This window comes from Ochotona curzoniae, unplaced genomic scaffold (assembly GCF_017591425.1).
Source record: "Ochotona curzoniae isolate NIBS_2020 unplaced genomic scaffold, NIBS_Ocur_1.0 contig_523, whole genome shotgun sequence".
Classification (NCBI taxonomy): Eukaryota; Metazoa; Chordata; class Mammalia; order Lagomorpha; family Ochotonidae; genus Ochotona; species Ochotona curzoniae.
Genome location: NW_024466459.1, coordinates 10,886,847 through 10,912,315, shown reverse-complemented (window position 1 = coordinate 10,912,315; position 25,469 = coordinate 10,886,847). Strand labels below are relative to the sequence as shown.

General features: G+C 64.2%; 2 protein-coding genes across 3 annotated transcripts; one reads left to right on the top strand and one right to left on the bottom strand.

The window, feature by feature from the left end:
- Positions 1–7,629: 7,629 nt before the first annotated feature.
- Positions 7,630–14,000, bottom strand: SGSH (N-sulfoglucosamine sulfohydrolase). Of its 2 annotated transcripts, XM_040989816.1 has the most exons (8): positions 13,822–14,000; positions 12,164–12,324; positions 10,774–10,879; positions 10,534–10,684; positions 10,244–10,400; positions 10,001–10,082; positions 9,351–9,554; positions 7,630–8,735 (listed from the first exon to the last, which is right to left on the bottom strand). In XM_040989816.1, the coding sequence occupies exons 1-8, from the start codon at positions 13,904–13,906 to the stop codon at positions 8,176–8,178; spliced, it is 1,506 nt and encodes a 501-aa protein (XP_040845750.1). In that variant the 5' UTR covers positions 13,907–14,000; the 3' UTR covers positions 7,630–8,175. The 2 variants fall into 2 exon arrangements, with proteins under 2 accessions (XP_040845750.1, XP_040845749.1); XM_040989815.1 differs by lacking the exon at positions 13,822–14,000 and having other exon boundaries at positions 12,164–12,620.
- Positions 13,915–23,868, top strand: SLC26A11 (solute carrier family 26 member 11; the record flags this gene model as incomplete). Its single annotated transcript, XM_040989375.1, has 17 exons — positions 13,915–14,061; positions 14,532–14,783; positions 15,170–15,362; positions 15,592–15,677; positions 16,471–16,550; positions 17,114–17,256; positions 17,359–17,534; positions 17,815–17,887; positions 19,429–19,479; positions 20,738–20,798; positions 21,187–21,242; positions 21,480–21,620; positions 21,868–21,995; positions 22,148–22,247; positions 22,470–22,603; positions 22,789–22,861; positions 23,347–23,868. Coding segments are annotated over 17 exons (1,986 nt in total), but the record flags the coding sequence as incomplete, so codon positions are not given.
- Positions 23,869–25,469: the final 1,601 nt, after the last annotated feature.

Genomic DNA, 25,469 nt, shown 5'->3' with positions numbered 1-25,469 from the left:
CGGAAGCTGCCCCGAGCCGCCGCCGACGACGCCGGGAAGTGACTTCACCACGCGCGTAGACTAGGGGCGTGCGTGCGTGCGTATGCAGAAGCCACGCCTGAGGGGGCGGGGCGCTGTCCGCCCTGGGACGGGATCACGCTGCCGCTCTCGCGGGATCTCGCGAGGGGCTGGGCGGGGCCGCGCTGTCGTATAAAAGGCGCGGACGCTGGCGCTCCATGATCCTCGGGGTGGATCCGTGGCGGAAAGTTCTCTTTTCTGTTCCCTCAAAACCCAGCTGAGGGGTAGCCGCTTGTCCCTCCGCTGTAGCCCACTCGGTCGACAGGGAACTCGGGCGTGGGTGAATCGACGCTTTTGTGTGTCTGGGGTGACTGCGCGGGGTGAGGCCGCACAGGCCCACGCGCAGCCGCGACCTCCGTGGGGCGCCCCCTGTGACGCTGCCGGCTTTCGGGGGGCTCAACCCAGGAAGGGGCTCCCCCAAGGTGGGGAGCGGAGCAGTGGCAGATGCTCCCCCAAGAACCCAGGCCGCCCCAGAAGCGACTCCACAGGGAGTGGGGTGGGAAGTGCAGCCACGGGGTTCGAACCTGCGCTCCAAGGTGCAGCCCACTGGGCCACACGCAGTGCCCGGTGGGGCAGCACGGGTGCTCGCTGGGTCCCCCACAGGACGTGAGCCTTGGCCAGGGGCGCTGGCGTCGGCTGCTGTGACCCGTGGTGGTGGTTTTAACCTTCTGCAGATGGGCCTGTGGCGGTCCCCGCGTCAACAACATGATCCATGTTTATAAAACCAAGTTGTGTTCCAGACTTTGAAATAAAACAGATCATTTCCCGCTGCCTCCATGCCCAGCTGTCTTGCCAGCTCAGACCACAACGTGACTATACGAAAAGTAAAGTGGTAGCCTAGTGACTAAAGTCCTCGCCTTGCATCCTCCTATGGCCCGGGAAAGCAGTCGAGGACGGCCCAAAGCTTTGGGACCCTGCACCCGCGTGGGAGACCTGGAGGAAGCGCCTGGCTTCAGATTGGCTCAGCCCCAGCTGTCGCAACTAGCAGGAAGATCTTCCTCTCTGTATATCTGCCTTTCATAAAGAAAGAAGAGACGAAAAGATCTTCTGTCCTCTGGTCCGCTCCCCAAGCAGTTGCAACAGCTGGAGCTGAGCCAATCCAGAGCCAGCAGCCAGGAGCTTCTTCCGGGTCTCCCACATGAGCGCAGGGTCCCAAGACCTCCCAGGCCACAAGCAGGGAGCTGGATGGGAAGCGGGGCTGCCGGGATTAGAACCGGCACCGATATGGGACGCCAGCATTTGCAGGCAGAGGATTAGCCAATGGATCCATCGCACCAGCCCGATCCAGCTGCATCCCAGTGCTGTCTGCCATGTCGCTTGGTGCCAAGAGCTCAACAGCCTCTTCCTTTTCAAGGTGGAGACAGGGAAGGGAGCTCTGAGTCCTGACAGTGTGAAGAGCTGGGGTCCAGCAGCTTCTGGGGGAACTCCAGAAGCTGGACGTGGCCCTCCCTGGCAGTGAGGGACCCCTCTCACTGGAAGATGGCAGCGGGCTGGGGGGGAGAGAGGGGTCTGCATAGTGAAGGGAGTAAGAGCGGGGAGCCAGGCACAGGAAGGAGTGGAGTGAGGCTTTATAGCATAGGGGCGGGACTGGGAGCACAGGCTCACGGTGATTGGTAGGCATGTGGTAGGTGGGGCCGCAAGGGATTGGTGGAGAGGGCTGTCAGGGAACAGAAGTGGCATGGAACTGAAGAGCCCAAGACTTCGAGAAATGAAGCCAAGACCTGAAGGAACTGAAACCTAAGGGAAGCAACTATTTCAAGCTGTGGCGGGTCTAAAGTGTGGGGGTCTCACCAACCTCGGGCTGATGTTGAGTCACTGCTCGCACGCAAGGCTCTGGGCCGTCCTCCGCTGCCTTCTCAGGCCACAACGGGGAGCTGCATGGCAGCTGGAGCAGCCGGGACATGGACTTGTGCCCAGATGGGTTCCCGCGCCAGCAAGGTGAGGGTTTGGCCACTGAGCCATTGTGCCAGCCCGAGGCCTGTGGTCTTGCAGACCTGTCGGAGGAGCTGGGAGTGGGGGAATGGGGACAGGTGCAGGTGGCAAAGAGCCAGAAGCAGGACCTCCTCTGCCTGCCTGGCGAGGTCTGGCCAAGGGCACCTGTTTCTCACAGGGCCCACAACCTTGTTCTTGGGGGCTGTCACCACCCACCTGCTGGTTGGTTCACCTGCTAAATGCCCAAAACGCCAGTGTGTGGAATCAAGGCTCAGGGCCGGGAACTCAGCGCAGTGCCCTGCAGAGAGCAGTGCCCCTGTGCTTGACCGCTGCCCGCAGGCGCAAGCCAGCAGGTGAGCAGAGCCTGCACTGTGACATGGAGTGCAGGGGTCCCAAGGCACACCCCACTTGGCACGGTCTCCCTAACTCACAGCGGGGTCCGGGGAGGGGTCGCCAGCTGGCATCTCTGTGTGGGCAAGAGGAGGTACAGGCGTGCTCTCCAAGGTTGCTGGGTGAGCAGCCGGGCTGGAGTGGAGGCCTCTCTTGTAGTGTCGCGCCTCCGGGCCCCAGATGAGGTCAGGTGGGCTGTGTCGTCTCTGGGGAGTGCTTCCCAATGGGGCTGGGCTCATGGGCATCGCCACGGGCTGGGTGTGGCCGGATCCAGTGATCCCATAGGCTGTGTCCAGCCGCAGACCATGCTCACCGCCCCGCCCACCGCAGGTCCTCCTGCAAGGGATGAGGGTCAAAGGCAGACACAGGGAGGAACCGAGTGGACGCAGGCTTAAGCCTGCAGGGGATGGAGTCGGCTTTCGAGTGACTGCTCGCCGCAGCCTCTTAGACCCAAGGTGGTGCTGGGGCCCTGAGAGCCGACTCCATGAACATGCCGGCGTTTCACGATGAGCCGGGGGGATGGGAGTGTCAGGGTGCCTGGAGAGGGTGAAGACCCAACCTGGGCTTCCAGGTTGAGCACGGGGGAGAGGAAGCTGGCGGCAGCAGGGTGAGCTGTGAGGTCCAAACCAACACCCAGCAGGCACACACACACCCATGTTCACGGGGGCATCGTCCCTGATATTCCCATGCCCCTTTCCCAGCAGCCCTGTCCAAAATACGCATACACCTGTGCCCGCGGGGGTACAGCCATGACGTGTGCGCCTGTGCCCGAGGGGGTACAGCCGTGACGTGTGCGCCTGTGCCCGCGGGGGTACGGGCACGGCATGCACATGTGTCCATGGCACTCACGCACTTGTCCGTATGGGAGTACGGCCTGTGGCATGTGTCCACCATGCTTGCAGCTGTGCTGTCCCCGGCAGCCCAGGGGCCACTGCTGGACAACTGGGTAAACCCAGCACAGGTTTGTGGATATGTGAAGGTGAGAGATGTGTGGGCATGGCCTGGAGTTGGGTCAGCCCCCAGGGACAGGCTCAGAGAGCAGGTGTGGGAGGCCGGGGGTGTGGGCTCCAGGGCAGCAAGTGTGAGGAGCAGGCCAGCCCACCGAGGTGGGCGCAGCCCATGGGCATGGCTCTGTTGTGGAGTGGGGGAACCACACACAGGTGGAGCTAGCAAACCACAGCTTTGGGAGGTGACACAGCCCGAATGTCGCCTCAGATTTGAGAATAAAGGGCACCAGTGGCTGGCGGGGGTGAGGTGGCGGCCAGCAGGTCTCTCCCACTGTGGTGGAAATGGCGCCTTCCTGCTCGCATCCACCCGCTGCCAGTGTTGGTGTGGACAGAGACGAGCCTGGGGTCACAGCCACCTGCTTGCAGAGTGGGGAGTCCGATAGCTGTCTGTCCCACAGCGCTCCTCCATCCTTCACCGTGGCTCTCCAGTGTTGATCGGGAGCCTTCCTCCACCTGAACTCCTCTTCTGGGGGTCTGTTTTGGGGGGTCTGATTTCAGCCTCCAGGAGTCTGCGTAGCTACCTAACACCTCTGCCTTCCTCTGGGATTCCTTCAATGTTAGGACTTCAAGGCCAAGCCAGGAACCCCAACCCCCAAAGCCACCAGAGCTAACGGGTGGAAATCCCCCAGGGAGCCCTGGCTGGCCCAGGCCCAGGTTGTCAGTCACCATGGCCACTAGAACCGCAGGGGGCACTGGTTGGCACTGTCTCAAGCCAGCGTGGGGAGCGGGAAGGGGGCACAGTGGGTGCATGACCACCAGGGGCCAGCACAGCTGTTTATACATCCTGGGAGTCAGGTGGTTGCCCCTCTTGTTCCAGACCCAGGCTACCACACTCAGCGGACACCCTGGGGGATGGGGGGCCTCAGGGAGACCCACACCCCTCGATGTGCGTTCATTTTGGTCAGCTCCTCGCTCCCACAGCCTCGCAGCACCTTCGGGAGCTGACAGTGTCTGCGGCCCGGGCACCATGAGGGGCGAGCCGACCTCCACCCCAAGGTCCTGCCTATGCAGCCATGCTACCACAAGCTGCTCCACCCCTGCCCTTGTCAATAGGAGCTGGATGCCCAGCCAGAACTCCTGGGGATTCACTAACAGGGAGTTAGGCAGGAAGTTTGCAAAGAATAGGGACCACCCACCAGTGGGCAGCGCATCCAGCAGAGGGGCTGCGCCAGGGCATGGTTTCCAGTGGAGCCACCTGGAAAGGTGGCAGGGGAACCAGGGACAAGAGGCTGGGCACAGGCAGAGGGCAGCAGCTCCCGAGTGTGGTACACACCTCTGTGGCCTCTAACCAGGGCACAGTCCACAGGCAGCAGAGGCAGGAATGACACAGAACCCTGCAGGTCCTTCCCCAGCCCCAGGGGAGGCTCCCGAGGGGCTCCCCACCCAGCAGTACTGACTCAGGGCTGGGAAGCCATCCCTGCCTTCGGAGCTCAGCCCACATTGGCACTCTTAGAGGGGTGCTGCCTCCATGCTGGCACCGCAGGGGAGCACCTGCACAGGTCCAAGGTCCCCTTCCCTGGCCCTCACCGCAGGCTGAGACCCTTGCCGATGGACACACAGGGGGACCAGTCGCACCCTGAGCCCAGAGCGCCTGTCTTGGTGCCACTCACCTGGCTGTGTCCCTTTGCACGGACTGCAGGAGGACACGCTGGGACGGGGCTCTGGCTGGAGGCCACAAGGCCAGGCCTTGGCTCCCGGGAGCTGCTACTTGCACCCCTGCCTCCGGAGGCCTGCCCTGCTGCCTCACCTGGCCTGGAGATGGGCAGGTCCTAGGAGCCAAGTCGGTGCCTCTGAGCCCTGCACCCACACAAACCCCTTGTGAATCAGCACCATCTGTTTATGGCCTCTGGGCCCATCCTGAGCCCCTCCGTGGGAAGCGTGGCTGTGGGCTCCCCTGCAAGGACACAGCTGGGCGGACATTGAAGTGGCCGGGAGGAGAGCCAGTCCAGTCGCCCTCTGGTGGTGCGTGGCAGAACTGCAACACACGCCTGGCTCGGGGTCCCCTGGCTTTGCAGGGCTGAACTCACTTGGCTTGTCCAGTGGGAGGGTTTCTCTGTGTGCCCCTCAGCTGCAGGGGGAAGCAGAAGTCCCAGGCAGGCACACTAGTGATGGAAGTATGGGGGGAGCCTCGGGTGGGAGCAGGGACTGAGCCTGGGGAGAAGGGAGAGAGATCAGGTGGTGGGAGAACACGGGGGGGGGGGTTCTCGGGGTGTGTGTGTATCTGGGGACATGTGCCTGCGGTTAGGCTGCATACCTGAGCAAGGTGCAGCAGGCAAGGTGGCTGTGCCAGACACGCCTCCGAGTCTCCCAACAAACGGGATTCCCCTTGGGAATGCCGCTCAACCTGTACCTGGCGCCCCAGACCAGACCTCAGAGCCCCCTTGCCATCAGTCACTTGCCCATGACCTTCCTGCTGACTGTCCCCCCCCACACACACTGCTGGCCAAAGTGGACAAGCAGCTGCTCCAGGGGATGGCAAGAACCCTGCAGGGCCTCATGGGTGCTCTGCACGAGGAGCAGGACCAGGTGGGGCTGGGGGGCAGAGGCTGTCTGGGTGGGCTCAGCGCACAGGCTCCTGCCCAGCCCCTCGTCCAGGGCAGCTGGCTGCACCTCTGAGGCTCTTGCCTTGTCCATGCAGGTGCCTAAGCTCCTCTCATCCCCACATCTCAGGAGGAAGTGCACCCCAAATCTGGGGCTTGCATGTATGCCCACGAATGGAAACCAACCCTGTGTGTGAACTCTGGCCCGTGCAGGATGGGCGTGTCCAGAGCACCCTGCCCCGTCTGCCCTTACAGAGGTGGGAGCCCCGTCCAGGGGCAGGCGGACGGCTCAAAGTCGGACTAGATCCTCTGTAGGATGCAGCCCACACCTCAGGCCTTGGGCTGGACAGCAGCACAGCACCCCAGAGTTGGAGGCGCAGGAGGCTGCAGCAGAGTACCTGATCTCTGGCCTGGGGGAGACACACCCAGCTTGACTCTGGAACAGCATCCTGCCTTGGTGGGGCGAGGGCAGGCAGGGGCCCAGAGGTGGGCAGGCTGGGACTGTGGGAGGGGAGGCTGTGTGTGGGCTAGGCCACAGCTGCTGCTCGCCAGGGGACGCCTAGGAGGTGACGCAGGCCAGGGAGGACCAAGCGCAGGAGGCAGGGCCTTCACACCACACTGCTGGTCGCTGGGGGGTCTACAAGGCCAGAGCACAACTCCTAGCTCCCAACCCTTCAGTTCCTTCCCCCAAGGAGTCAGAGTGGAGGTGCCCCCCCCCCCTTTGGAGCTCCGCCTCAGCTACAAAGTTGCAAGTGTGGGAAGCAGTGGAGGCACCTGCCACCCCTCCGGCCAGCCAGCTCTGCAGCCCAACTCCCTGGTAGGATGGGGTCCTGCTGGGGGGCACTATGGCTTCCTCCCGACCCTGCCCCTTCCTTCCTTCCGACTGTCCGTGCCCTGCCAAACATCGGGCTGGACGGCTTCTGGGCCCTGCACGGCAAGAGCCGTCTTCCACATCATCGTCCACGTCTCGGCCGACAAGAGGATGGCCGAGAAACTCGAGTCCAGGGGCTGCCATCACTCCACCCTCAATGCCGCCCTGGCAGGTGCCCATGGGCCACTTGCCCCCAGCTCCAGCACAAAGGCCCAGGAGTAGAACTCCTCAGCCCACCTACAGCTGCATAACTGCCAGGCTCAGGTAGGTGACACGAACCAATCCATCCCAGAAGGCTGAAGACCCCTGTGGGGTCATGGCTGGGTCTTCTTGCTCTGCCCTGAACCACCCCATCTCTGGCCCACACAGGAAGTGCCTTCAGCGACTGGGCAGCTCAGAGGGGTGGCTCCTGCAGCCAGCCCAGCAGGAGGGGCCATGGCTCCTCGGTGACACCTCCTTGCCCTGTCCTTGGGGGCAAAGCCTCAGAGGTGTGGCCGCCCAGCCTCGCACCCCCTCCCTTTGCACAGGTGAGGTCACGGCGCCTCATCTCCACCCGTGACAGGGTCTGGCGTGCCGCACTGCTCCACCCACACCCGGTGGGTGGAGGTCACTGCAGTGTGCCCCTTCTCCCAGCTGCCGCTGGCCACGATGCCCCAGCAGCTGGGCTTTTCAGTTGGGACCTTCTGGGGGCCGTGCCCGAGGGGCTCGGGACGGAGAGGGGTCATGGCCGAAACCTGAGGATTAGCCGAGCTGGCCAAACTCCTTCCTCTGCCTGCAGGCCTCAGGCGCCCCGTCACCTGGCCTGTCAGACTCGGACAGACACAGCGCGAGTTCGGAAAAACTAGCATCTGTATTTTAGCAAAACAAAGAGCTTTCCCACTGCTCTGGGCCAGGGGCCTCTGTGCCCCACACCATAGGGGCAAAGGGCGAAGGCAGGGCCTATACCCCAGCCACTGTGGGAGGAACCCTCCTTTCCGGAGGTGGAGCAAGGCAGGGCATTCTGTAACACAAGCCAGAGAGCCCCCCGGCAGGGGCGGGGGATGTTCCTCAGTGCCCCCTGCCCAGCAGGGCGAGCCCAGGAGCCACCCCCGGACACACACGGGCTTCCTCGGGTCTGAACTGTGGTGAGAAAAGCTTTGTCCATGCGGCCTGGTTTGCACCTGCCCACCTGGCACACCTGGGAACATCTGGAGACAGAGGGTCCTTCAGCGCTCCCCCACCTGCCATCTGTAAGTCTCTAGTCAGGACCAGGGCACGGCCGCACCGGGCCAGGAGCCCACTGTCCCTGGGGTCCCCACTCTCTGTGGGGACAGAGGTGCCCTGACATGGAGGGGCCTCCCCATGTCCTGTCAATCACGGGAGAGGAAGAGGCGGCTCGTCACAGCTCATTGTGCAGCGGGCGGCACGGGGGCGAGAGCTTGTCCTCCAGCACGCCATCGGGGGCGCACACCCAGGGGTCGTGCGTCTCCCACTGCCACTTGGCCAGCTGGGCCTTGAGCAGGTCTAGGACCTGGGCAAAGTGCGGGTCGCTGGCGCGGTTGGCGGTCTCGCGGGGGTCCCGGCTGTGGTCATACAGCTCCCAGCGGTCCCGGTAGTAGTAGTGGTGGAGGTCCGAGTACCAGCACGTCGGCTGACCTGCCACGGTGCGATTCAGCAGGTCCTGGAACGTGGGCGACACGTACAGGTCCTGGTCGATGGGGAAAGGCATCTTGAAGGCCAGGTTGTGCACCAGACGCAGGCCCCGGTGGAATACGGAGCGCATTGGGTAGGCCATGGTGACCTCGTGGTGGCTCTGGCTACCGAAGACGGTGTCCCAAGGGGGCTCGGCCCGCAGCGCCGGCAGGAGGGAGCGGCCCGTGAGCTGCACGGTCTTGGAGCCAAAGATGGCGTAGCTGGGGTAGGGCACGGAGAACCAGTCCAAGAGGGTGGGCGTGAGGTCTGGAAAGAAAGTGGTGGGGGTGGCTCAGCAGCCCCCCGAAAGGCCTGAGCCCAAGCACCCCGCACCCCGCCCGCCCCGCGCCTGCCCGTCCCGTCCCTCTAGCTACCTTGGGCCGGCACCTCTTGTTGCCATGCCATTTCTCAATGCCTCAGCTATCCGCAGGGCCCCAGCCGGTGACCCAGGGACCCCTCCAAACTCCACGGCCAGAAATGAAGCCCCTCAGGCAGGCAGGGCTCATGGTTTGGGGACAAAGGGCAAGGTGGGCCCTGAGCCAGCGACTCCCTGCTACAGGGCTGTCCTGAGATGGGGTGCTCACTCAATCCCACACCCCTGGCTTTGCTCAGCTCAGCATGGGCTATCGCAGAACCACCAAGAGCTTCAGGGGACCTGGCCATGACGAAGCCACGCGAGGGTGCAGCGGTCATCCGAGCGGGGTGTCCAGGCCTGCGGTGTGGGCACCCTCAGGGAAGCGCTCAGCCAAGCAGACAAGGTAGCCCGCCTGGATCCGCAGTCTGTGGCGTGGGTGTGGGGGACATTCGGCTGCCCCTCGGCGAGGGACGCGCCTGTGGGCACAGGCTGAGAGCGGAAGCCACATGGGCAGGGCCCGGCCATACCTAGGAGGCTCACGTAGGCCTCGCTGACCTGCCCCCAGCGCTGCGGGTGCTCGGGGGACGACAGCAGCAAGGGCTCAGCGGTGCCCGGCCAGTACAGGTTGGTCCTGCCGCTGGGGAAGGGGATCCCATTGTCGGAGGTGAAGATGACCAGGGTGTCGTTCAGGACGCCGGCCTCTCGCAGCTCCTGCAGCACGAGTCCCACCCCTGCAGGGGCGGGCAGAGAACGGAGTGGCACGGCTGTGACGCGGAGCGCCCCACAGCCCCCAGGCAGTGCTGGCCCATACCCCGACTTCGGCCCAGGGTCTCAGGACCCCCGAGGAGAGAATTTCACAGTGCAAGCACCCTAGTCTGTGGCCACCGGAGACTTGCCCCACCCAAGTCCTGCCCCTGTCCTGTGCCCCAAACCCAGTTCTGTTCCCACGGCCCGATCGCCCAGCCCCAGGGCAGGGGCGGCCTGAGTCACCAACACCCAGCTCCGGAGAGTTCTCTGAGCACAGGCTCTGCTGGCCACCACACAGGACCTTCCCCCGAACCCCAGCTCACATGGGCCCTGGTTTGAGCCACCTGCTGAGCCTGACTCAGGGCCACCAGGCACAGGGTTGAGGGCTGAAGCCTTGGCATACCCCAGTGCCCGGGTTTCGTGGGCCCACCTTGGTCCATGCGGCCGATGGTGGTATACTGGGCGGCCAGGTCGGCCCGGGCTGCTGGTGTGTCAGGCACGAAGTAGGGCACCTGGGGAGGTGGGGTGTCCTGCTCAGAACAGCCTGTGGGAGGGGCCAGCCAGGGCCACAGCTACCATCCTCCTGCGAGTGGACGAGCCCAGAACAGTGTGCCCCCCAAGGAGTCACAGGCTGATGTCACAGCCCCCAGGAGCAGGGTCAGGCCCCGCCTACCAGGACATCCTGAGGGTCGTAGGTCTGGGGGGTCCAGTCTGGGATGCGCCCCATGCCACTATCCCCGTTGCCGAACTTCTCACAGAAGGCTCCGTACTGAGGCTGCGAGTGGCCACAGCGGTGGGGGTCATGGAAGGCGACATAGAGGAAGAAAGGCCTGCTCAGGAGGAGGGGTCGTGGTGGGCAGGGTCAGTGCCTGGATGCTCTAGCCCAGCGGGGCCTGCTTTTCCCAACTTGCCCCTCGCTCAGGGGGCCTGGGCTTGCGTGCCATGACCTCCCTCGCCCCACACCTGTCATCCTGAGTCTGCAGAAACTTCCGGACCAGCAGCTTCATCCTCGTGATGTTCCGGCCCACCTGGAGGACCGAGCCATTCTCCTCCGTGTAGGCGAAGTCAAACGGGTACACGGGCTCCGGCCCCACGTGCTTCTTCCCTACGATGCCTGAGGGCCAGAGATGAACCAGGCTCTCCCCGGCCTCCTGCTCACCCCACGCCGGGGCGAGGGCTGCAGGGGGCCGGCCCGCGCCTCACCTGTGCGCACGCCAGCCTCTCGCAGCAGCAGCGGCAGGCTCCGCACCTTGTCGAAGGAGTCGAAGTGGTGCAGGTCCTGGTGCAGCCCGTACATGCCGTTCTGATGCTGCCGACAAGCACGCCAAGCACGGGTGAGGCTCCGGCCCCTGCCCGCCTCCCCTCCGGCTGGACCAGCCTTGCTCCACACCCCTCCTCCCTGGACCGGCACCCTGGGGAGAGCTCTCCACCTCCCATTCCCTGCCCAGGAGGCCCCAGGCAAGAGGAGGGGCCAGAGGGTTAGCAGCCCTGCAGGGGGCTTCTGTCCTCTCTGCTAACCTCTCCTCAAATCATATGGCGGGGCTGGGGAAGGAAGGCCCCTTGCCATCACTGCTTTTATTATTTTTATTTTTCTTAAAGGAGCCAGGAGCCTCTTCCGGCTCTCCCACGTGGGCGCAGCACCCAAGGACTTGGGCCGTCCTCCACTCTTCCCCAAGCAGGGAACTGGATCAGAACTGAACAGCTGGGATTTGAACAAGCTCCCATATAGGATGCTGGCACTGCAGGTGACATCCTGACCCACTATGCCCCACCCCGTCCTGCCTCATTACCTGCTTTGTATTATAAAAGAAGTCACTATTGCAAATACACCCCTTGTGGAAGGGCCCATGGTGTGGCCAGTGCAACGAGCGTCTCCTATGAGCACCAACTCAAGTCCCGGCTGCCCAGTTCCCACGCAGCTCCCTGCTAGCACGCCTGGGAAAGCAGCAGAAGCAGGCCCAAGTCTTGGGGCCCTGCACCCCCGTGGGAGAATCTATGTAATTCCTGACTGTGGCTTTGTCCTGGTCCAAAATGTCCCCAGCCGTTGCGGACGACTGGGGAGTGAACCAGCAGACGGAAGATTTCTCTCTCTCTGTCTTTCCAACAAAATAAATAAATAAAGCTTTAAACAACAACAAGAAAATCCAACTCTGCCACTATTTAGAGCGGGCCCAGTGCCCAAACGTGGTGGGTCCCTGGACCATGTGCCTCACTCCACTCTTGGGTGGGGACACACAGACAAAGCAGGGCTGCCCCGTTCCCAGGGACACCAGCGTGGCAGCCTGAGGCGGAGACAGCCCTGTCACCCCTGGACCAGTGAGACGCCCAGTGCAGTTTCCCCACATGCAGGACTGGGTGAGGGTGAGATCACCCCAAGGACAGCCACAGACAGGAAGTAACCTCGGCCCCCAGGTCTTGCTGCAGACCACCCCCCTGCAGCACTGGGGGAGGGGCTCAGGGCAGAGGCCCAGGGCACTCCCCCTCCCGTGCGCCCCCTGGCTGCCCTCACCTGGGGCGCTCCCCCTCCTGTGCGCCCCCTGGCCGCCCTCACCTGGGGCGCTCCCCCTCCAGTGCGCCCCCTGGCTGCCCTCACCTGGGGCAGGCCGGTGAGAAGGCTGGCACGGCTGGGGGAGCAGCTGCTGACTGAGCTGAAGGCATTGCGGAAGACGAGGCTTCGGCGGGCCAGGGCATCCAGGTGGGGTGTGACAATGGCAGTGTTGTTGTAGGCGCCCATCTCAAAGCCGCCATCGTCCGCTGGGACGAGAGGAGACAGGACCAGTGGGCAGGGGTCAGGAGGAGGAGGGAGTGAGCAGACCGTGGGTCCACTGCAAAGGCTTGTCACAGTAATGTCCAGGCAGCAAGACACCCGGGGGGGGGGCGGCTCAAGCCCAGGGGGTAGGACACCCAGGGCTCCCGTCAGCAGGTGCATGTGACACCCACGGGGCCTCATGCCCAGCGGGTAGGACACCCAGGGCTCCCGTCAGCAGGTGCACGTGACACCCAGGGGGGCTCATGTCTGGGTGATAGAACACCCAGGGCTCCTGTCAGCAGGTGGATGTGACACCCACGGGGCCTCATGACCAGGGGGGTAGCACCTAGGTGGGTACTAGCCAGTGGTGTTGCCATGCACCAAGTGTGACTCCTGGGTGGGCACAGACCAGGCAGGCCCGGGATTGGGTGGGCATGGCATTCAGACCTGCCTGCAGCCCGCACCAGCTTGCTGTGCAAGCATGCACTGTGCCAGCCTACGCTCCACACACTAGCAGGCCATGCTGGCGGCAGCTACGGCCCATGACTGGGCGGACCCGGCACGAGGCAGCCTCCAGGGGAGTCCCGAGTTGGGCTGGGGGAGCAGGGATGGGACCCCCGGCCGCACAGCCACACGGAGCTTCTGTGGAGGAGTCGGGCACCCCAGGACTAGCCAGGGGAGGCGCTGAGGGCACTGCGGCCCGGCACAGAGGCAAGGGCCTCTGGCTGGAATCCCTAGGTGGGGGTGGGATGAGGGCAGCCAAGCAGGCCACAGGTGGGCAGGACACAGCATGGGCCACCCTGCTGTCCTTCTCAACCTGCTCAGGGGGTGTCAGCTCCGAAGCAGGGAAAACCATGTCCTTCCCACATTCCCATTTCGGAGCCCCAACCCCACCAGCGTGACTGTGTCTGCAGACGGGACCTCCAACTGGAGTCCAGTGAGGCCCAGAATGGGAACCCCTAACCCTACAGGACAGGCGGCAGCCCTGGGGCTGTTGATATTTTGATCAGCCAGGTGCCCGTCCAGACACCGCAGAGTGAATCAGAGCAGGGCTGGCAGGTGGCCAGACCTCAGAAGGGGAAGTGTCAGCGGGCGGCCTGTCACCGGCCGGCCACCCACACCGGAAGTCTCCTGAGCTGCTGGGCCCTGGGGAACTTGGGGTTTCCCAGGGCAGCTGCAGCGGGGTGGGGGAGGGCAGTGGGCTCCTGGACCCTGGGGCCAGCAGGACGCACTGGCTGAGCCACAGGCCAGTGTGTGGGAGCTGATGAGAGCAGTCGGGCACCCGCTGCCCTGGAGGACCCGCGAATCGGGGCTGCCGGAGTTGGAAGGAGGCCCGCAGGGTCAGGCCAGGGATGGGGGTCAAAGGCTGAGGCCACCACTGGGTCAACATACAGCGTGGGGGGGGGGGGAAGGGGCAGCGACAAGGCGCGCTGCGGTCAGCACCGACCCCTGGCACCGAGGGGCCGAGCAGCCGGGGGACGCCAGGTGGCCGCGGAACTCACCGAGGATGAGCAGCGCGTTCCTGCGCGCACGGCACAGCCCCAGGCAGAGCAGCAGCGTGCAGCAGGCCGGCCACGGGCTCGGCATGGCGGCGGGGGCAGCGAGACCACGGCCACGCCCCCGGTCACGCGCACAGAGCCCCGCCCCGTCACGTGCGCGCGCAGGTCCTGCCCCGTCCCCTGGCCGTGATTGCTGCAGATCCGCCTCGGAGACCTCGGCGACCCGGGCTAGGCGCCCAGGGGGTGAGTCCGCGGCCCGCGCGCATGGGGAGCAGAGCCCCGGCCCGCGCGCCTGGGGAGCAGAGCCCGGGCAGCTCCGGGACTTCCCTCGGGGACCCACACTTCCTGCAGGGAGCCCCGTCTCCCGAGGGGTCCCAGGCCGCATCTCCAGCCTCGGCCGGGGAGGGTGGGGGTAGGCGGGGAAGGGGCGCACGCTGTGCTGGGGACACCAGCACCCCAGCGACTGCGGCGCACCTGAACTGGTCAGGGAGCCCTTGCCGCTTTCCCCGGCCAGGGCAGCCCCTGGCGCCCCTAGGTGCCACAGGTGGGGGCCGGGCCAGGTGGGATGCAGGGACATCAGATGAGGAAGGGTCAGGTCAGGCTGGCCGTTCTGGCTTTACCCCCTCTGGGAGAGGGGAGGCACCTGCTGGTGCTGCTGGACTCCTGGACGCCCAGCCCCTGATCCTGACTGTGGCTCCTGTCCCCCACCCCAGGTCCGCCCTGGAGGTGCCCTCGTGGGTGAAGGCTGTGGGTCCCTGGGTGGGGGCAGGCCACCGGGCCCCGGCATGGCCTCCCCCACCTGTTGCCGGCCCGGTCTGGTGTCGAGGAGGCTGCCCGTCCTGGCCTGGCTGCCCAGGTACTCCGTGCAGTGGCTGAGGCTGGACGTCATAGCCGGGCTGTCGGTCGGGCTCACGGTCATCCCCCAGGCACTGGCCTATGCCGAGGTGGCGGGCCTGCCACCCCAGGTGAGCCGGCTGGTCCCCCACAGTCCCACCCCCGAGCTCTGCAGAGTACAATCTGAATTCCAGAGGTCTTCGGCCACCCCCCCAACCCTTGGCTTATGGTCTAAGGCATGTGACTTGCTTTGGGCGGGTCCGCCCTCGCCCTTGCCCCCGCCCTCGCCCTCGCCCACAGGTGCCTCGTTCCAGACTGACTGCTGGCTGGCCCATTGGGGTCAGGTGGTGACTCTCAGACCTTTGAGTTCCCCACTCCTGCCCCAGGGGCGTTCAAGGAGGAGGGCCCAGTGTCCTGGTGGCCCCCGCCTGTCCAGGAGGAGGGCCCAGTGTCCTGGCGGCCCCAGCCTGTCCATGGACACCTGGCTGTTGGTTCTCACCTCCGAGTTTGTCCACAGTACGGCCTCTACTCGGCTTTCACCGGCTGCTTCGTGTATTTCTTCCTGGGCACGTCCCGGGATGTGACCCTGGGCCCCACGGCCATCATGTCCCTGCTGGTGTCACTCTATACCTTCCGTGAGCCCGCCTATGCCGTGCTGCTGGCCTTCCTGTCTGGGTGCATCCAGCTGGCCATGGGCCTCCTGTGCCTGGGTGAGACAGCCCCCTCCCTAGCCAGACACCTGCCCGGGGAACACACCTTCTTGCCTGGGGCCATCCTGGGGGCATGTTGGGATTCCGGAAGGGCCCAGCCCGGCTGTCCTTGGAGGCCAGGACCTGTGGCAGAGCGGCCAGGGTCTGGCTTTCCTGCTCCCCTGCCCTCTCTCCCTGCTGGAGCTGGGTGGAGCTCGGAGAGGCTCAGCATCCCCTCCTGACTACCCAGGGTTCCTGCTGGACTTCATCTCCTACCCGGTCATCAAGGGGTTTACGTCTGCGGCTGCAGTCACCATCGCTTTTGGGCAGGTCAAGGTAGGCCCAGTGGCCCCTGCGTGCGTGGGCATCGCCCAGCACTGGGAGGAGGGCCTCCGTGGCTCCCGGCTGGCAGAGGGCTGCGGCCATGGGTCATAACCCGCTTGGTCTCTCATTCCAGGGCGGGAGGTGCCAAACGGAGGTCAGGTTTTCCAGCAGGGAGCTGGGGGCAGTCACCACCGCCCTGCCCCAGCCCATGTGGTCGGTCCGGCAACAAGGGCAGCCACCCCGGTGGCCAGGCTCACTGTGCGCTCCCCCCTGGGCCTCCCCTCTGTGGGAGGGGCCTGGGAAGGCCAGGAAACAGCCCAGCATTTGCCCTACAGAGTCCTGCCCAGACCAGGAACCCTCCAGGGGCCAGCCCTCCCTACCCCGACTGCTCAGCCTGCTCACTTGGGCTGATACAAGCTGGGGAAGAATCGTGCGAGTCCCGAGCCCCCTGACTTGGAAAAGCAGGTGGGAGAAGGCCGACCTGGAGGCTGCTCTGTTATAGAGCCCGTCTGATACAGACGGCACGCCAGCTGCTTACTGGGCGCCCAGCGCACCGTCAGGGTGCAGCCGTGCCCACTGGCTCCCCACCCGGAGGACCCCCAACTCTGGAACTGCCCTCTGCTTTGTGATGGCCCAGACTGGGTGTCACTGAGAAAAACTCGCTGGATGCCTCAGACAACCTGCATCTCCTGTCCCGGGGGCTTTGGGTTGGGCCAGGTGGGGCCTTGGGACCAGGGGAGGGTTCCACAGCAGAGGGCAAGGGGCTGGCTGACCAGCTGTCTAACTAGACCCCCCATCCCGACAGAATCTCCTGGGACTGCGGAACATCCCCCAGCAGTTTTTCCTTGCGGTGTATTACACCTTCCGCAGCCTGGGGGAGACCAGGTACCTGCTGGCTTTGGCCCGACTGCCCGGCTCTGGCAACTCTTCCTTCTGGCCCTGCTCTGTAACCTCTCTTGTTCCCCCGTCCCCGCTTGTTTCACCCTTCCGTGGCTTGCAGGACGCGCTTCCGGGGCTTGCAGGACATGCACTTCCGGGGCTTTGCAGGCCCAACCGTGACACACAAGTTGGGAGTGGATTAGAAGTGGATTGGCCAGCTGCCCCACGTGCTGGGTCAGGCTGAGCATTTCAGCTCTGCTCCAGCAACCTGGGGCTGCAGTTCAGCCCCCAAGCCCCTTGGGCATGGTGCTGTTGACCAATAAAGGGTGGGGGTCCCGGGCCACCTTGTCCCTCGTGCTAGCTTGCTGCACCAGCTTCCTGGTGAACCCAGCCAGAAGCCAGCGGCCTCCCTGCCTGTTGGGGTTGCAGCAGAAATGGGGACCCCTTGTCCAAGCTCTGTGGAGGGGCAGAGGTGACAGTCTTGCAGAGGAGCCGGCACTGGGGTGGGAGTGGGGGCCTGGGAGGAAGCTTGCAGCCACCACGGCAGTGGGCGCGCCCTGTCTCTGCAGGGTTGGGGACGCCGTGCTGGGCCTGGTCTGCGTGTTGCTGCTGCTCATGCTGAAGCTGATGCGGACCCACCTGCCCCCCCTGCACCCTGAGATCCCCCCCAGGGTGCGGCTCAGCCATGGGCTGGTGTGGACCGTCACCACAGGTGAGGCTGGGCGCAGGGCAGGACAGGAGAGCAGTGGGAGACCCGAGTAACTCCCAGGTGGCATCTGCCCGGGTAGGCTGGCACCAACCTCTCCCGTCCTAGCACGCAACGCCCTGGTGGTCACCTTTGCCACCCTGGTGGCCTACTCCTTTGAGGTGACCGGACACCAGCCCTTCATCCTCACGGGAGAGACGGCCCAGGGGCTGCCTCCAGTGCGACTCCCTCCCTTCTCGGTGGTCACTGCCAACAGGACGGTCTCCTTTGCTGAGATGGTGCAGGTATGCAAGGCCCTGCATCCCAGATGCTTAGGGATGGGAGTGAGCAGGTTGGGTCCAGGCAACACTGACAAGTCCTCAATGGGCGCGTCTGACCCCCCCAGAATCCCAGCTGGGGCTCACCCTGCGGGGACACCGGGTACTTGCCCTGCCCGAGCCTGGAGGCGTTTGGGACCTGCAGTGCTCATGGCGGAGCCTGTCCAGGGCTGGGGTCCCACGCGTGGCCCAGTGGGCGCTGCTGGAGGTGGGAGAGCCGCTCACGTGGAGTCCTCTTCTCCTCCAGGATATGGGGGCTGGGCTGGCCGTGGTGCCCCTCGTGGGCCTCCTGGAGAGCGTGGCAGTGGCCAAAGCCTTTGGTGAGATGCCCCATGCCCTTCAGGTGCCCACTGCCCACACACCCCCAGAGCCCCTGCTCAGCTGCGTTTGTCTGCTTTCTTTCCTACTTCTATCTGCTTTGGTTTCATTTTGTTTTTTATTTGGAAGTCGGAGCTGTGGAGACTGAGGGGATCTCCATGATTCATGCCCCAGTGGCTGGAGCTGGGCTGGCCTGAAAGCCAGGAGCCAGGAGCCTCCTCCTGGTCTCCCACGTGGGTGCAGGTCCCAAGGCCTCAGGCCGTCCTCCACTGCCTTCCCAGGCCACAAGCAGGGAGCTGGATGGGAAGTGGAGCAGCCGGGACTAGAACCCGTGCCCATCTGGATGCCAGCACTGTGGTGGAAGTTTAGCCTACTAGGTTACAGCACAGGCCTCACTCTGGCTTTTAAAGTTTGAATTTCTTTTCTCTTCCTTTCTTTGGTTCTCTTTTCTTTTGTTTCCCTTCCCTCTTTCTGTTCATTTCTCTATATTTTTCTTCAGTATTTATTTATTTGAAAGGCAGAAGTAACCAAGAAACAAAGGGACAGCAAGCACGTGCATCTGCCATTCACTTCCCCAAGGCCCCAGTGGTGGAGGCAGGAGCCCAGATGTGTTCCCCAAGGCCCCAGTGGTGGAGGCTGGAGCCCAGATGTGTTCCCCAAGGCCCCAGTGGTGGAGGCTGGAGCCCAGATGTGTTCCCCAAGGCCCCAGTGGTGGAGGCAGGAGCCCAGATGTGTTCCCCAAGGCCCCAGTGGTGGAGGCTGGAGCCCAGATGTGTTCCCCAAGGCCCCAGTGGTGGAGGCTGGAGCCCAGATGTGTTCCCCAAGCACTGGCCCAGAGTGGAGCAGCTGGGACTCCTGTGCCCCAGACGATGGGACCCCATGGCCCCTCTGTGCCAGCCCCTCGAGTTTGGATTTGTGCATCAGTAACACATGCCCACATGTTAAAACGTTCATGTGCGGAGAGGGTGAGCGTCCGGAATCCGGGAGTGCAGAGCCCTGCAGACTCAAGCTCCGAGTACCGGCTGGGTACCCAAAGGGCCGGCGCCATGGCATGGCGACCCAAGAATCAACCTGTGTCCCAGCATCCCATACAGGCACCAGCTCCAGACCCAGCTGCTCCACTTCTGCTCCGGCTCCCTGCTAACAGCCTGGCAAGGCAGCAGAGGACAGGCCAGTGCTTGGTCCTCTGCCCACGGGGCGGCCTGGAGGAAGCTCCTGGCTTTGGGCACCTGGGTGCTGGCCAGCAGCTAGGAGGAGCGCTCCCTCCCTCTGCCTTTTCTCTTTGCAGTTCTGCCTTGCAAATAAAAATAAATCTTGAAAAGATCCTCCAAAGGGTTTGGAGTCTAGCGTGATTTGGACTTCCCGGCTAGGGACCCTGAGCCCACTGACAGGCCTCTGGCCTGCAGGCAGGGTGTAGGGCAGCCCCAGCTGCGGGCTCGGTCCCTGCGTTTGTTTGGGTGCCCATGGGGCTGGCGACCCCACGTCCTGTTCTTCGTGGCGCTCCAGGAACAGGAAGTGACTCTGTCTCTGCTCCCCGCTCCAGCCTCTCAAAATAATTACCGCATCGACGCCAACCAGGAGCTGCTGGCCATCGGTAAGGGCCCGGCCGGGCCTGGGTGCTGCTGCTGGGTGCTGCTCCTGGGGAACGGTGGCGGGCACAGAGGGCCTCCCGGGGTGGGGGCTCACTCACAGGTGTCCGGACGGTTCCAGCCAGACCATGATGACAGGGAGTGCACCTGCTGGGTCTGTGGTCTCGGCCGAGACCAAGGGCCACCTGACAGACCCGCTCAGCGAGGCGCTGCCAGGGCGCAGGGCTCAGAGGTCAGAGGGCTGTGGCCAGGTAGACGCTCTGCTCTCCCTCCTGGTGCTGCCTTTGCCTGGCTGTGGCATGCCTGCTGATGGGGAGGACTCTCGGGCTGCCGGACTGTGGACAGGACGTGACCACATTGCTTAGCTTGTCGCTGATGCACACCAGTGGCTCGTCCCCCAGGTGCTCTCAGTAGCTGGGGCTGGGCCGGGCGTCTAACTCAGCCAGGTCCCCCCTGCAGGTGACAGGGACCTAGGACCCAGTTGTCCCCTGCCATCTCCCAGGGTGGGACGCAGAGACTGCCAGAGTCGGGGTGCCAACCCACACGGCCATCACAGGGGCATCTCTGCCCCATGGTGATACTGGTGCCTGGTATGGTTGCTTGGCTTGCTGGCTCTTTTGTTGAGGCACAGACGCCCTCAGTGGGACTCCAGCCTGCTGAAGGGTTGTGTCGGGAGTCCCCCAGCATAGTGCCACTCAGAGGAGCTGGCCCCAGGTGGCTGCAGGTTCTCACAAAGGACACGGACCTGGCGGGGCAGTGGGAGGGGTCTCCCTGCACCCCTCGGTCCGTGACTGAGTGGGGCTCGTCACAGGTGGCTGAGGCCACTGCCCGGCCTCCACATCCACCATGTCCTGGGCTCGGCCGTGTGACCCCTGAGCGCCTGGCCCTGGGAGGAGCCCAGCTCGCACCCTCCGGAGGGAAGGCCTGGAACCTGTGGCCCTTGGTGCAGGTGTAGCCAAGCAGGTCCCAGCCAGCGTCCTGGCAGTGCTGCCCAAGCACCTGCTCGGCCCCTCGCCCTGGCCAGTCTGTGGGGCCCCTGGCAGCGCCATGGGCACAGCTACCCCCTGAGCTCACAGAGCAGTGCCCCAGGCATTTCCTACTGTGACCATCCCCTGCTCCTGGGAGGGACGCCCCCCCCCCCCGAGGGCTGGAGGCCCCTGGGCTGGCTTAGCACGATTAGGCCTTATGTTCCCTCCCCCGATGGGCAGGGCCCCAGGATGCCCCCTCCGCGCTCCTGTCCCTCCCACTCTCCCTTCTCTGCAGGCTTCACCAACGTGCTGGGCTCCTTTGTCTCGTCCTTCCCCGTAACGGGCAGCTTCGGACGGTGAGTGACTGCAGCCTGCCCGCTCTGTGCCTGTCTTGGTCTGCTGGGCTGCAGCTCTGCCCGCCCCCCACCCCGTGACCCAGTGTGGGTGAAGGCTGGCCGAGTGCTGGCATCTAGGTTCTGGCACTGTAGTTTGTTTCTAAAAACTTGGTGCAGCCACGCACTCCTGGCATGGTGGGACAGGAAGAACTGTAGCTCGTGCTAGCAAGCTGGGCCAGACGTCTGCTAATAAAACGTTTATTTAAGGGAGTAAGATGGACCAGGGCGGGTAGAACATTGCTGTTTGACTCCCGAAACCGCTTCCGCGTGCTCTGGTGGGCACGTGGTGCCGGCCTCCCCTTCCTTGCCTGATGTTGCTACTGATTCACGGGCACCTATTACCTTCCAGGACAGCTGTGAACGCCCAGTCAGGGGTGCGCACCCCAGCAGGGGGGCTGGTGACCGGTGAGCCCCAGGTTTCCCTCTGCAGGAGGAGGGGGAACTCACAGTTTGGGGGCCCCTGCAGCCACACCCCCTCCCGCACCCCTCCCCCGCCCAGGTGTGCTGGTCCCGCAGCCCTGCCTGTCCCCGCCCAGGTGTGCTGGTCCTGCAGCCCTGCCCCTACCCCCCAGGTGTGCTGGTGCTGCAGCCCTGCCCCTCCCCCCAGGTGTGCTGGTGCTGCAGCCCTGCCCCTCCCCCCAGGTGTGCTGGTGCTGCTGTCCCTGGGCTATCTGACCTCACTCTTCTACTACATTCCCAAGTCGGCGCTGGCCGCCGTCATCATCATGGCTGTGACCCCGCTGTTTGACGTCAAGATTTTTGGGACCCTGTGGTGTGTGAAGAGTATGTTGGCAGCGGGGAGCCTTGCTCCGGGGATGTCTGGGGCATCTCTGTCCTCCTCCTGGGACCCCAGCACAGGCAGGGAGACCCCTCCTCAGACGTTGATGGCCAGGGGAGCCTCAGCCTGGCCAGTGCCGCCCCTTCTTCCCCAGGCGGGCTGCTGGGGGCCTGGGACCACCTGTGCGCTGTGATGAGGAACGGGGGGTGGGTGGGCTGGGCCTGAGCAGGTGGCCTCCCTCTGCACCCCTAGAGCTGGACCTGCTGCCACTGTGCGTGACCTTCCTGCTGTGCTTGTGGGAGGTGCAGTACGGCATCCTGGCCGGCACCCTGCTGTCCCTGCTCATCCTGCTGCATGCTGCAGCCCGGCCCAGGACACAGGTACCAGGGCCACCCCGAGGGGCATGGGCGTGGGCGTTACAGAAGCCGCCAGCCACCACGACCTTGGCTCATGGTTGGGGGCGGCCGAACGGTGGGGGCTTGGGCCTGGGCATCCAACCTGCCCCCAGGCCTCAGTAGCTTCTTGTGTCCAGGTGTCCGAGGAGCCCGTCCTGGTCCTGCAGCCGGCCAGCGGCCTGCACTTCCCAGCGATTGAGGCCCTGCGGGAGGCAGTGCTGAGCCGGGCCCTGGAAGGTATGCAGAACCCCTGTCCCCCACCTCAGGCCCTGCCCTCAGCAGCTGGGAGCCTCTCCCCTACTCAGGCCAAGGTCTTCAGGCCTCTGGTTGGGTGCTCCCCCCACCCCCACCCTGCGTGTTGACATTTGGGAGCGTCTCTGCACCCTGGCGCCCCCTGCTGGTGATGGTCTCCAGAGCGGTGCCCATGGGTCTCAGCTGGAGCCTCTGCTGTCCCCCCAGTGTCCCCGCCGCGTGGCGCCATCCTGGACTGCACCCATGTCTGCAGCGTCGACTACACCGTGGTGCTGGGGCTAGGCGAGCTCCTCGGGGACTTGCACAGGCAGGGCGCCAGCCTGGCCTTCGTGGGCCTGCAGGTAGGGCCAGCCTGGGACTGCCCAGCGGTCAGCAGCTCCCTTCAGCCTTCCCAGCAAGCCCCTCCTACCGTGACACCATGCTGGAGCCAGGGAGCTCTGCCTGTCCCCACCCGGCCTTCCCCACGGGCAGCCCCGCTCTGTCTCCGTCTCCCGTGCCTACCCGGGCTCAACGTGCCTGCCTGCAGGTGCCCGTGCTTCGTGTCCTGCTGGCCGCTGACCTGAAGGAGTTTCACCACTTCTCCTCCGTGGAGGAGGCAGGTGGGTGCTGGGGCGGTGGCCCTGAGGGCAGCCGTCCTGAGGGCAGCGCTGGGGGGCGGCAGCGCTGGGGGCGGGGCCTCCCTCTGCACTGGAGGAGTGTCGGGAAGTGCCCGCGCACACGCATTCTCACACCTGTGTCCACCTTCAAGGCCACCCAGCTAGGGCATTCCCATCATTCTAGAAAGTTCCCTCCTCCTCTGGGGGGACCGTTGTTCTGATTTCTGCCCCTATTCAGGGTCTGCCTTGTCCTTTGTGTTACTACTGGCAGCCCTGGTGCCACTACCTGGCAGAGTGGCCGGCACTCAGGACCAGGGGATCCCCAAGACATCACAGATGTGTCCTGGGGCCCTGGGTGGAGCCCTGTGTGTGGGCGCCTGGCCAGGCAGCCTCAGCCCTCTCCTTGGTGCTAGATTGCACACACCCCATGAGCCCCTCCTGCACACCCTGTCTGCTTCTGGGGCCTGAAAAGCTTGTGTTGTCGGCAGAGAAGTTCCTGAGGCAGGACTCAGGGCCCCAGCGCTACAACAGCAGCGAGGACTCGGTCCCAGAGCCCGAGGTCGCCCTTCTGAAGGCCTGAGGGGCGCCTGTGGGCGGGCGGCTTGGAGAGACTTCGAGAAGGTTCTGGTCCCCGTCTGCTCCTGGATACCTTGGAGGCTGCATGGGGGGCAGCAGGAAGAAGCCCAGCTGGGACCAGAGGTGCCCGTGGGCATGGCTGGAGGACAGCGGGCTCCCTGGGCATGGATGTTTCTGGAAGCTTGGTCCAGAGGGGGCCGGCACAATGGAGGGGTGGGGCCTGCATCCTGGGTGGGGCACGAGCCTGGCGCCCCAGGACTCCTGACTTGGGGTTCCTCACCAAGTGCCGCCCCACCAGGACAAGCAGGCGGGATGGTGGGACAAGCGTCTCAGAAGGGTCTGGTCCTGCCTCGGCGTCTGTTGATGTCCGTGGTGTCGTTACATCAAGCTGTGCCAAATGACTTATTTAAAAAGAATCGCAATTTTTAATTTAAGTGCTGACTTGAGTGTTTTTGCAAGAATCTCTCTGGTGTATGGAAAGCGGCATCGAGCCCGGCTCCCCAGCTCCTCCTGGGCACGCGTGCCACTTGGCAGCCCTGTGTCCTGTACTCAATACGCTGTTTCTTCAGTCTGGTGGTGCCGTGTCCCTGCAGTCGTGGGCTGCGAGTGATTTCCTGTGACCATAAAAAATGTCAGCACACATGGCTGTCACAGCCCAGGCTGCTTCGCTGCCCATGTACCCGGAGTCATCTTCACGGTCTTATTGTGCCTGAGCAGATGTGAGGCCTGGGCAGGTGCGAGGCCTGGGCAGGTGCGAGGCCTGGCCCCTGTCAGGGAACTGAGAGTGGGGGCCACGGGAAGTTTCCCAGCAGAACCAAAAGCAGGGACAAAACAAAGCTGGAGGGTGCAGGTGCTGGAGGAAGGAGGGGGCACGGCTCCTGCGGCACGTGCAGCCCTGGCCATTTCCTACAAGGCTCTGGTTCCGCTCCGTGGGGCAGTGTCCTGGTAGTGGTGGGCTGCCCCCCGTGGCCTAAGGGCTCCATCCAGAAATAAAACACAAGAACAGTACAAGAGCAGAGGCCAGGTGGCAAGGGGCTCCCCTTCTCGCACCCCTGTTCCCTCCCTCCGTGGCCTGCGTGCCCCTCCCCCGTGCACGCAGCAGCGTCGCCCCGCACTCTCACCTTGGGTGTCGCCCTCTTCCCCCCTTTGTCCTCTTTTAAACTACGCTTCTTAAGTCCACTCTAGTTGCTCTAACCGCAGGACCCTCTCCCTATGGAGCTGCTTACCTGCCCATGGGAAAAGGACACCCGTCTCCGCCGACCCCTTCCCACAGTGCTCCGTGGGCATTGGCAGCAAGCCCCTGTCCATCAGCTGGTGCACGGCTGGAAGCATCCACTGAGCCCCAGGAAGCCAGGAGCCCATGGGGGCAGCAGCCCCCTGCACCCCAAGCATGCCGTGTAGCACAGTGTGTTTCCAAGTGGTTGGACCCCGCCACCCCGAGGGAGACCCGGATGGAGGGCCTGGCTTCTGCCAGCTGTGGCCTGGCAGCCCTGGAGCTGTGGACCTGGAGCGCAGAAAGGCAGGGCAGGGATGGGCTCCTGGGAGCCCTTGCCGGCAATCCGAAGGAAGTTCGCACAGGCAGGAAATTAAACAGGTTCCTGCCGAGCCCAGCGTGCCCTTCTGGAAAGAGCAGAAGCAGCCAGCAATCAAAGTTGTGGCTGAGCCTGTGTGCTGGTCAGGGAGAAGGGAGAGTTCTGGAATTTTCTCAGCTTTCCCATTAACCCTGAGCTGTCTCGTGTCTCACTGGTCATTGTGGCCAACAGGGGACTGAACCAGCAGATGCAAGGTCTCTCTCTGGCTCCTTTCTCTCCATAACTCTGCCTTTCAGATAGATGATCGAATCTTTTAAAAAGATTTATTTTTATTGCAAAGTCAGATATACAGATAGGAGGAAAGAGTTCCTCTGTCCAATGATTCATTCCCCAAGTGAGCACAACGGCCAGTACTGTGCCGATCTGAAGCCAGGCGTCAGGAACTTCCTCCAGGTCCCCCACACGGGTGCAGGGTCCCAAAGGCTTTGGGCCGTCCTTGACTG